Below are 12,155 nucleotides of genomic sequence, written 5' to 3'. Positions count from 1 at the left end.
GCGATGCCCTCGCGGCCTCTCAGCGCTGACAACTGCCGACGGAGGAGGTGAGGCGTCCGTCGCGAGCTCCGCAAAGGGCGGCTCGTGGCGTCGGTTCTGACCCGCGATCTGCGCCTCCCCCCCCCCCCGGCCCTCTTCTCCAGGGCAGCAGCCTGCAGCGCCGAGCGGGGGCTTTGCCGCGATAACTTTTATCAGCCGCTGCTAGGTAGACATTCAACAGGGGGAGTTTTCCTCTGCGGGGGAAGTCCTTAAAGGGAAAGAGAAACAGCGCAATTTAAACTAATGCCCCGAGTTTAAGTATTTCCCTGCTTGTTGGAATCTGAGATGAAACTACATCAGCTTTTATGCACCTCTTCGTTTCCATGCCAGGAACAACTACTGCACAGTAGAGTACTGCTAAATAGAAATTCAGAAATTGGCTGGGTTTACAGATTACACCTAAGCCACAATGAGCTTTGTCTGGTTGACATATGCAGCACGTGGGATGAATCCTGCTATTTTAAGCCATAGTTGTAGCTTTAGCTTGCGCAAATCAGTCAATTGTGACTTATGCAGCAGACCATGATTATTCAATATGTGGCTTAATATAATACGGGCAATCATTGCCAAATAACTGTAAGCTATTATAGTTCATAATAAAAGTTGTAATCTTGATTTTAAAAAAATCTGGGGTATGTGTCTTGCAAATAATCTTTCCAAGTTTTTTGACAGTACTTTTGATGTCGTTGTCATTGGTGGTGGAATTGTGGGTCTCGCATCGGCCAGGGAGCTTAGCCTGCGCCATCCATCCCTTGTTTTTGCAGTACTCGAAAAGGAAAAGGAATTAGGTATGATATCTGAACTTGATAAAACAGCTGACAGACTTCTGTATTATTTCCACTCATATGTTTAACTAATAGGAACAGTATTTCCAGGTATTAAATGTTATACCGGTAACCATTGTTTAGTCACAATCTTCACAGGTCTATAAAGCAAAGGAAAGCTGAAGTAAAACCATAAGTACAGTTACAGTTTCATTTAGTGGCCACTTATCTTAACAACTAAGTTGCTGGTTTCAACTGTGGTTATTGAATGTGAACTACTTCTACTTCAGGTAGATACAATCCATTAAAAAAAATTTTGATGGGCCAATTTTACATCTCATTTGTCAAGAGACAACATTAAAATTCCTAGTAATTTATGTTATAATTTCTTGTGGCCACTCAATGGAAAATGGATGAATTATTTCTAGGATATGGATTTTGTTGCCTACATAGATTTCTATAGTTTTCTGACAAATGGAAGCCCATCATATCTATATAGTTCCCTGTGTATATCATAGTTTTGTATAGGACGTTCATAGCTGTCTCAGAAAAAAAACCAGGAACAGACCATGAGAATAAATATCTATTTTCTATTTGCTTGATATTTTAGTTTGAGTTTCTTAAATCTTACTGCTTAACATAAAGGTTTATACTATTTTGCTATTATACATGCTGTGTGGCTATTTTATGCTTATTTCTATTTTACCTTGCTATCTTTTCCTGAACAATGAAATTATGTGAACTATTTATTTATTTACGCCAATAACTAACTCTATAATACTTTGACTAACAAAATATTGTACGTATTAGATCAATCAAACGATAGATGTAACTTTCTATTTAGCTCTCCATCAAAGCGGGCATAACAGTGGTGTTATTCACAGCGGAATCTACTATACACCTGGATCCCTAAAAGCCAAGTTGTGTGTAGAAGGAGCTGTTCTCTGCTATGAATACTGTGACCGAAAAGGAATCCCATATAAACAATGTGGCAAGGTAGGGTAAGTGCTGAAACTTTGCTGTTAATCTTATACAGTTCCAAATACAGTTGATTAAGTTACTTAATTTTCTTGGGGTGGGCTATACTAGAGTGTTCCAAATGGTTCTAAAGAGAAGCAGACGTAATCATTCTACAACTCTAATGCACTTGATTTATAATTATTGTTATTATTCAGACAGGAGAATTGGCCCAGGGATCATAACAATAGATACCCACCAATCTGGGATTGTCTGATTTTCTTCTCTACGCTGATTTTTTCATTACTGTTTTATAATCACTGAACCAACTTCCAATCATGATATAATCTGCAGTCTTAAGAGTTACACAGAATGAAATGTTACTGATAAGTCTTTTCCATCGTTATACAGAAACCAATATATATGCTTGTATATGTATATTTCTTATGAATATGATTGCACTAACTCCATTTCTTTTGTTCCATTGCTTTATTGTTATTTTATATTTGCAATTGCAATATATATGAGCACAATCAACATATCTATTTATCTATCTTAGAATAATTGTGTCCTTTGAAAAAACAAAATTATATGTCAGTAGATTTTGATGGTAGGGAAGGGTGAGCAATGTGACATCTCCCTAAAACTGCAGCTGTTTACAATTAGATCTAATGGGGAGTGATTCGGGTGCTGTTTAAATTGACAGAAAGAAGGCACGGGTAATTTTACTCATAGGAAGGCATTCAAGATTGTACCTTAAACTGATTGCCTGAATAGAGATATCTGCCCGCCAAATATTAGAGACGACTTCGCAATTAACAACAACAAAAAGGCTTTAAAATAAATTTCAACTATAACATATCAGGTTGTTTGCACTAGTTCATGTACTAGGCTATTGCTAAATTCTTCCAACTGTTCCCAAAATAAAGTCTAAATTGAATGCCTTTTTGTGTGTGTGTGTGTGTGTGTATGCCTTTGAGTCAATTTTTGACACTTGGCAAGTCCTTGCAGTTTTCTTGGCATTATTCTTTTTCATAAATGGTTTACCATTGCATTCTTCTCAGGGCTGAGGGAATGGTGGGCCCAAGGTGACCCAGCTGGCTTCGTGCCTAAGGCAGGACTAGAACTAGATTTTTTTCAACTTTGCCATGCAACCCGCAGATTCCTCAAATTTCATGGTGAGCTCTGATCCAAATACTAACCAAGCCTCACCTTGCTTAGCTTTGAAGCCTAGACAAGCTAGATGCTGCCACCTGCTGAGTCAACAACTTTATTTACTGGAGGCCTAATGGTGAACAAGATAAGATAAAACTATTCTGTTTTCTCTAAGTGTTGGGGGGGAAAAACACTTGCTATAGTGCCACTCTTTTTCCTTTTCTGACAAGAGAAAAATCAGCCTAATATTTATATCACCCAGAAGAGCAGGTATATAATACTTGTAGCCAATTCAGGTCTACTGACAATTACTTTAAAGACAAGAGACTCTGGCTTCTATGGTTCTCTGATTCAAAGAAATCAGAGTCAGTAGTTTTTTTATAAAGAAAGAACATCAGCAAGGAAAGATCAGCTAAAACTCTTGTGGCCCATTACTTTATTTGATCTGAATAACTAATTTCCCTCCATTTCTTTTTCTTGTAACTCTTTATCTTTGTATTGATTTGATAAACTTGACACAAGCCATGTCTTTTAATTCCTCTGAGCCATTTGGGGAGAAAGTGATTGTCTGAAAAGCAGGATAAAAAGAGCAAATGAGCATAGCAAATTTGTAACATCCCTACACTCCCTAATTTATTATAAAACAACTCCAACTATAAATGTTAATTTCTGAAAAACCTATAGTGCAGGTGGTCCTCAACTTATGACCATGATCGGGACCAGAATTTTCATTGCTAAGCCAGGCAGTTGTTCAGTGAGTCATGCCGGATTATATGACCTTTTTTGCCACAGTGGTTAAGAGAATCACTTCAATTAATCCAGCTTCCCCTATTGACTTTGCTTCTTGGAAGCCAACTGCAAAGGTTGCAAATGGTGATTGCAGATGCTGCAAATGTCAAAAATAGATGCCAGTTGCCAAGCAGCCTAATTTTGATCATGTGACCTTGGGGTTGCTGCAACAGTCATAAGTGCGAGGACTGGTTGTAACTCACTTTTTTCAGTGCCATTGTAACTTTGAACAGTCGCTAAGCGAATGTTGGTCGAAGTAAACCTGTACTCTTTCAGTTACAGCCTGTACTGCTGAAATGCCAACCGCTCCAGCTAAATAAAGTTATGAAGCACAATTAATTTATACTGCAATTTTAATTGAAGTCTAATTTAATCAAATATTAATTCTTTTTCACACTTCACACTGTGGTTATCTCATGTTGTTCCCCTGTAGTGTTTTTTGTTCCGCGGTTGCTCTAGTTTCTTATTTCTTTGGCAGCTGATTGTTGCAGTTGAACATGAAGAAATTCCAAGACTCAAGGCACTTTATGAAAGGGGGATACAGAATAATGTCCGGGGTCTGAAACTAATCTCTCCCAAAGAAATACAAGCCAAGGAACCCTACTGTCGGGTAAGATGCTTTCTTGCTGTGCAATATCTAATATTTTCTGTACAAATAACTTGTTAAATGTGGGGTGGTACCGGGCAAAGTGTTAGGTCAATACCTCCGTGCAGTTTAACAATAGTAGTACATTAAATTAAAGTTGATATTGAAAATTAAATACAGGATTTCCATACTCCACTTCATGAATTTTTGTGCAGGTATATGCTTTATTTGTGCATAATGCAACTTCCTCTCCTTTTCTGTTGAGTGTCTTTCATTTTTAAGGCCCTCCTCATTCTTCTTCCTTTGACTCCTGCATTGTGGACCCCAGTTCTTAGTAAGATGGTCCTGTTCTAAAGTTTTCTTGAACAATCCATTTTGGCAAATATTAGTCAAGTGCCACTTAGACGTGTTTTAAATTGCCCTTCTGTCATTCCTTACCAATAAGCAGCACTATCTGAGTAAGCATGTAGACCTAATAAGCATGTAGGCTGCCTTACTGAAAGTTGCATTGATTCAAATGGCCCCTTCTTTGTTCTTTCAATATTGACCCTGTGAACAGATGTGTTGTCCCTGCATCCACCTTTTCAGGGGTTGATGGCTTTGGATTCCCCATACACTGGCATTGTGAACTACAGGCAGGTGACCCTAGCCTATGCTGAAGATTTTCAGACAGCTGGAGGTATTGTGTTGACAGAGTTTGAGGTGGAACACATGGATATGGCAAAGGAAAGTGCTGAAGGAAGTAAAGAAGGTAATTTACAGTAAATCATTCATTTCTGACACCTCTATAGTTATACTCTTCCCCAATGTTCTTTGGAATGTTCCTCTCAGGATTCACTGTAATTTGCAGACCTTGAACTCAACGTGCATTAAGATGTGTGTCCACCAGCATTCCCCTTGCAGTCCCAAGATAAAAATGCCCTGTCTTAAGGAACCTATTTCATCTCCTAAAACTCTTCAAAAAGCAAACGTTGGTCACTTTTAGAATACATCTATTGACGTGCCATGCAAAATCCAGAGTGGCCTTTAGGCAGACACAAATGTACGCTACAACAAAGTTTATTTCATTTGACCTTAGTGTGTATGAACCAGCCTAAATTACCATGTGCAACAAACCAAACTTAAAAACAATCCTGGCTTAGCACAGTCCATGCACACAGACTGTGTATTTTCTATGCATTTAAAGTTCTTGCACGTTGAAATTGCCTTCAACTTTTAAGTTGCTTTGAATAAGTGGCATGGTTCAGATGATTATATTTCCAGAACTTCTTCAAAAATTGTTGTAAATTTGATATATACTAAATTTTACTTTAGAATTTATTCACATTCCTAGCTAGGAAATAGGACAATTGAACAACTTTTTTTCTTTGTAATTTAATAAAGAATAACAAATATATTTTTAGAAGCCATTACAATTGGTCTGCTACTTGGTTTGAAATCTATATTTAAATCCTTTTACTAAAATAGAATTTAGCAAGAAAAAGTTGTTTTATGCTTCATCACCCCCAGAATTCAGAAGAAAATATTTTCTGACCACTTTCGCCAAAGGATAACTAGTAATGTAAAGATTTACTATACTTTGAAATACACTCAGGTTTTATGAGAAGGACTGAATGGAGCCAAACTAAAAAAGGCTGACAAAAGAAACACAAGTGTTTTATGGACATAAAACATGCTTAAGAATATATATTACAAAAAACTCAGGGGTTTTCTCCCTTTGCTAGCATCTTAATCAAGATCCTTCTACAATAAGAAAAAGAAAATGGCTCCAGATGAGCTCACTTTCTCTTCAGAAACTATCATTTGGGTTGTAGTTTTGCATAAGGGATAAAACCAATTGTTTCATAACCCATTTAAATTCATTTCATCTTATTATTTGTAGGAATGAAATATCCAATTGTTGTTAGAAATTCAAAGGTAAGATAATCATTCAATTCAGTGTTTTAAATACATATATTTGACCTTCTAGTATTTTTTACTTACTATACATAAAAAAGATTTTACTTTAATTGCTGATTTAGTAAGTTAATACTTTAGTTACTTTTATATTACACTCACCTTAGAATGCTATTTTGTATATGTTTAATTCACAGAGTTTTTGTAACAATGAACTCGGAAGATGTAGACTATTAAGGTAAAAATGACATATACAGAGTGATACTTATACAGACTGTATTAATAATGTATTAATAAAGTTCTATCAGTATCTGCTTTTTATAATAACAGAAATACATTCCAAAGTCTTTAAACATATCTTTGATATAAAAAAATTAAGGTTAATAACAACAACAACAACAACAACAACAACAACAACAACAATAATAATAATAATAATAATAATAATAATAATAATAATAATAATAATAATAAAAAAGTTGGAAGGGACTTTGGAGGTCATCGAGTCCAACTCCCTGCTCAGGCAGGAACCCTACACCATTTCAGACAAATGGCTGTCCAGTCTCTTCTTAAAAACTTCCAGTGTTGGAGCATTCACCGCTTCTGGAGGCAGGTTGTTCCACTGGTTAATTGTTCTAACTGTCAGGAAGTTTCTCCTTAGTTCTAAGTTGCTTCTCTCCTTGATCAGTTTCCATCCGTTGCTTCTCTTCCTGCCTTCAGATGCTTTGGAGAATAGCTTGACTCCCTCTTCTTTGTGGCAGCCCCTGAGATATTGGAACACTGCTATCATGTCTCCCCTCGTCCTTCTCTTCATTAAACTAGACATACCCAATTCCAGCAGCCTTTCCTTTTATGTTTTAGCCTCCAGTCCCCTAATCATCTTTGTTGCTCTTCTCTGTACTCTTTCTAGAGTCTCAGCATCTTTTTTACATCGTGGTGACCAAAACTGGATGCAGTATTCCAAGTGTGGCCTTACCAAGGCATTGTAAAGTGGTATTAATACTTCATGTGATCTTGATTCTATCCCTCTGTTAATGCAGCCCAGCACCGCGTTGGCTTTTTTGGCAGCTGCAGCACACGGCTGGCTCCTATTTAAGTGATTGTCCACTAGGACTCCGAGATCCCTCTGTTATCATACTTGTGTATGTTATTTTTCAGCCATCTGTGCTTTCATCTTCAATACATCTTCCGAGTTCATCTCTAAGGAAATCTGTGAACTGAATTAATATATGAAACAGCGTTCAAGGTTGAGAGAAAAAAGAAAAAAGTGTAATCTTCAGGTTACTTAAAGGACAAATGTATACTAAAAAATAGTTCTATATAGCCCTCTATGTAGAAAAGCAAATATAATTCTTAATATTTGAAAACATTTGATAAAGATAATAACCATATTACAAAGCATTGCCATAGCACAGTTCTAGTAGTTTTTACAAATATATAAAGTTCCAACTGTGCCTGTTCACTAATTACTTGATTCCCTGAGAAGTTCTGACTTCAAATGCCAGTAACCCTGTCCTGTGGAGCTGCTGGACTTCTGATCTCTTCCCATTTGCTAAGGTATTACTTGTTGGGCCAGTCTAGCTTTCTCCGGAAGTTATCTCTCTTCCTAAAAGACCTATCTTTGATTAGAGCAGGGGTAGTCAACCTTGGCTCTTTTATGACTCATGGACTTCAACTCCCAGAATTCCTGAGCCAGCTGTGCTGGCTCAGGAATTCTGGGAGTTGAAGTCCACGAGTCATAAAAGAGCCAAGGTTGACTACCCCTGGATTAGAGCTTCTATTTCAGAGTAAAAAGTAATCCCTTCCTGTCCTGATCTTAGGTCAGTTCAGACATGAGGGAGCAGCATTGGAAGAAATGGAACATAGGGGGGGAAATCTTTGGGAACTATTTGCTTTTGAGATTGTGTTAGGTATGTTATCGTTGAGGTAAATTTGTGCTGCTTTTTATCACAGGGGAAGGAAGTCCGATGCCGACATCTTGTGTCCTGCGCAGGGCTTTACTCGGATAGACTCTCCCAGATCAGTGGTTGTGACCCAGAGCCCCGCATTGTGCCTTTCCGTGGAGATTATTTGGTGCTGAAGCCAGAGAAGTGCTATCTAGTTAGAGGAAACATTTACCCGGTATATCATTTCTCAGCACTTTCGCTTATTGGGCAGAAGGAAGTAAAGCCTTGGGGGTTTTAGGAACTATCGGTATTGCAAAAAGTTCTTTAAACTTTAGTAGCCTGGAAAGTGTCTCAATTCCATTTCCAGTTCACTGCCACTTATTTTCCTTTACTCTGCCTTTACTTAAAAAAAAGTTCTTTTTTTATTTCGTTATGTATAATTGAAATGGGCCCTTTAGGCCTTGATTCCAATACCTTGATTCATGCAGGAATCCAAATTAAAGCATCTCTGGTAGGTGGCAATCTCACTTCTGCTTAAACCAGCGGTTCTCAACCTATGGGTCGCGACCCCATTTGGGGTCGATCGACCATTTCACGGGGGTCGCCAAGCAAGGCTGTCCGCCATTTTTCCCCCCTTTCCCCTGGCCCAGCTGGTGGTCGGCCTGCTCCGTCTCTGCCGCTTGCCAGCTATGCCTCGGCTGGCGCAGGGGGCGGAACCACGCATGCGCGGTGCTCCCGGGTAGGGAAAGTCCTCGACTTATGACCGGTTGGGTAGTCCTCAACTTACGACCTGTTTAGTCCTCGACTTACGACCGGTTTAGTCCTCAACTTACGACCGGTTGGGGGTCGCGGCATTAAAAAGATTGAGAACCACTGGCTTAAACATATCCAGTGAAAAAGAGCCACTATTATCTCTTTGGAAAATTGTCTCCATTTATTCTCCATACTGTATCTCTATACAGTTAAATGGGAACTGTTTTGTTTAACTGCTTTATAGTTTGTACATACGCAATACAGACATTCAGTACTTTCCTATCCCAAATGAATTTTGATTTAGAACTTGTTCCATGTGTTTTGGTATGACAGGTACCTGATCCCCGTTTCCCTTTTCTGGGCATTCATTTTACCCCACGGATGGATGGTAGTGTCTGGCTTGGGCCTAATGCAGTCCTTGCATTTAAACGAGAGGGCTACAAATTTTATGACTTCAGTGTTCAAGATTTTATAGATGCAACTGCTTACAGGTAATCTTTTCCAGTTAGTATGCCCTCCCTCGTTTTTCTGTTATTGAGTATTAACCGTGAGCATTGCAAAAAGCCTTAGACTGCTTGTGGTGGGAAATGTGGGAGAGGACTGACAGTGTGGTTCAGTTCAGGTTGTAAGTAATATCGTGTTTAGGAATGTTGGAAGAAAAAGCAAATATATATATTGACCCTATAAAAACCGATAGTTCAGTAGAACCATTTGTATCATCTAAGAAACTTAAGTGGCAGGTGAAAAACAAAAACATTGACAAGATTGCTTATGTATTTAAAAAAAATGATTAAAAATGAACTAAAATCATATTTTTATTCAAAGCAGTTAGAAAAGCAACCAATTTTACAGCATCTGAAGAATGTAAAAATGTACTGTAGCATAAACATTTTACATGTCCACTTAATCAGATACAGTATGTAAAGTGAAAACCAGCAGAATAATTAAAGGTTTAAATCAAGATGACAGATATTAATCCCAGTACAGTATTTCTTAGCTACAGTGCTAAAATGACTTTGTTACTGATTTAATTCCTTCAGTGTAATTGGAATGCAATTATTAGTTTGTACTTTTAATTGTTTGCATTTGATCTATGAACACACACACTTATTTACTATATTTCTATATTGATGTTTTCGAAGGTCTCCTTACTTAGAGTTTACAGAATTATGGATGATGAGAGAATTTAACCTTCTTAGCCAGTCAGTTCGCAATAAACTATTTTCTCCCCCCAGTGGCTTATGGAGACTAGTGTTGAAGAATTTTTCATATGGGATGGGTGAAATGTACAGAGCATGTTTTCTAAATGCCCAATTGAAGCAGCTGCAAAGAATCATCCCTGAAGTTACCATCAATGATATTCAGAGGTAAAACAAATTTAAAATTGCTGAGATGTCTTGAGATGTGTTGCTCTTCTCTGCTCTCTTTCTAGAGTCTCAACATCTTTTTTACATTATAAAGTGATATTAACACTTCACGTGATCTTGATTCTATCCCTCTGTTAATGCAGCCCAGCACTGTGTTGGCTTTTTTGGCAGCTGCAACACACTGCTGGCTCATATTTAAGTGATTGTCCACTAGGACTCCGAGATCCCTCTCACAGTTACTTTGCTTGTGAGAAAGTTGCAAAAGGGGGGGGGGGTCATTGGACCCCATGAAACCGCAACAATCATAAATATGAATTAGTTGCCAAACATTCGAAGCTTGATCAAGTGACCATGGGGATGCTGCAACAATCATGTGAAGAATTGTCATAATTCACTTTTTTCAGTGTCGTAACTTTGAACGGTCACTAAATAAATGGTTTTAAGTTGAGGACTACCTGTATTAGGAATGAAGTTTTATTTCAAAGATCCAGTTGAAATAATGATTGAATTTCCAGATTAATTCAATGCATCATAATCAAATAAATTGCTTGATTCAAACATTCTGCACACATGTATATTTTAATTGAATTGATCCTTTGAACTGAATCTTTAAATTAACCTGATTTATTCGTAATAATCTATTAACCTTGTAGGTTTAATACATTGTATATAATCAAACTTGAATGATTCACGAAACCAAAGTGATTATATATATTTTATTTTATATATATTTCATGTTTCTAGACCGTCCAATCTCCCTCAAAAAGAAGACATCTTTAATATAATGCAAAGTTATCAAAATCAGTTTTTGTCCTGGCCCCATTTTCTTTTTTTATCTAACACCATCCATTTTTTGAAGAACAGACCTTTGTTTACAACTTAAATCCCAAATGCAAACCCTGAACCCTTGTGCAATTGAATTTAAAGAAACAAATCTTTCAAGGTCTTCTCTTGATTAGCCTCTCAGTTTTTAGCTAAAATCAAGTGTATAATTAACCTTATTATCTGTTAATCAAGATAAATTTATTTCTCTAAAAATAGCAATATTGTGCTACATTATATGTACGTTTTGCCCACAAATGATTGCCAGTTATTGATGTCAGGAGATACTTTTGTTTCATTTGTTTTACAGAATGTATTTTTATTGGTCTATGACCCAAAGTTTTAGGCTGTTCTATAATTAACCAGTAATTGTCTTAATTATCTCATATTAAGTCACTTTGGGGAGAGGGGTAGTTATCAAATTACATATTGAATTTTTAATATATATATTTTTGCAGAGGACCTGCTGGAGTCAGAGCTCAAGCCTTGGACAGTGGTGGAAACTTGATTGATGATTTTGTGTTTGATAGTGGAACTGGAGACATTGCTGCTCGAATACTCCATGTCAGGAATGCTCCTTCACCTGCTGCTACCTCCTCCCTTGCCATTGCAAAAATGATAGCCAATGAGGTGGAGCAGAGATTTGAATTGTGACTGGACAATGGAGACTTGGGCCTCTTTGCTCCTCCTCCTCCTAGCTAACTGTGACAATCAAAGAAAAGGGCTGTTTCTTGTTTGGAAACAGGGAATTAGAAATTCAGTATCACAGTACTGAAACTATGTAAAAAGCACAGGAAGATCTATTAAATGTTATATTACTGAATTAAAAGGAAAATTGTGTTTATATATTAGAGCAGTGTTTCTCAACCTTGACAATTTTAAGGCATGTGGACTTCAACTCCCAGAATTCCACAGCCAGCAATGCTGGCTGTGGAATTCTGGGAGTTGAAGTCCACATGCCTTAAAATTGTCAAGGTTGAGAAACACTGTATTAGAGCAATTAGGAAACCAGAATCTTCCTTCTTTTCCTTAAGAGACCTGCTTGTGTCTGAATAAAGTTCTGTTTCAAAATAGAGTAATAAGGAGGAGACTAGACCAAAAGAGCCATTTCTGCCTAGGTTTCTGTTTATTTACACAAAGA

The 12,155-nt window shown here is 37.4% G+C and overlaps 1 protein-coding gene across 1 annotated transcript; it reads left to right on the top strand.

The window, feature by feature from the left end:
* Window positions 1-3: 3 nt before the first annotated feature.
* On the top strand, window positions 4-11,837 carry L2HGDH (L-2-hydroxyglutarate dehydrogenase). The gene is made up of 10 exons (XM_015825569.1): window positions 4-47; window positions 712-827; window positions 1,648-1,799; window positions 4,183-4,314; window positions 4,879-5,041; window positions 6,173-6,207; window positions 8,140-8,307; window positions 9,159-9,316; window positions 10,061-10,192; window positions 11,473-11,837. Exons 1-10 carry the CDS (start codon window positions 4-6, stop codon window positions 11,666-11,668), a joined length of 1,296 nt encoding a protein of 431 aa, XP_015681055.1. The 3' UTR covers window positions 11,669-11,837.
* The last annotated feature ends 318 nt before the right edge of the window (window positions 11,838-12,155 follow it).

The sequence above is a fragment of the Protobothrops mucrosquamatus genome, unplaced genomic scaffold (genome assembly GCF_001527695.2).
Source record: "Protobothrops mucrosquamatus isolate PMUCROS unplaced genomic scaffold, P.Mucros_1.0 scaffold2692, whole genome shotgun sequence".
NCBI lineage: Eukaryota > Metazoa > Chordata > Lepidosauria > Squamata > Viperidae > Protobothrops > Protobothrops mucrosquamatus.
The sequence above is the reverse complement of the archived record's forward strand: the minus strand, read 5'-3'. Positions and strand labels throughout refer to the sequence as shown.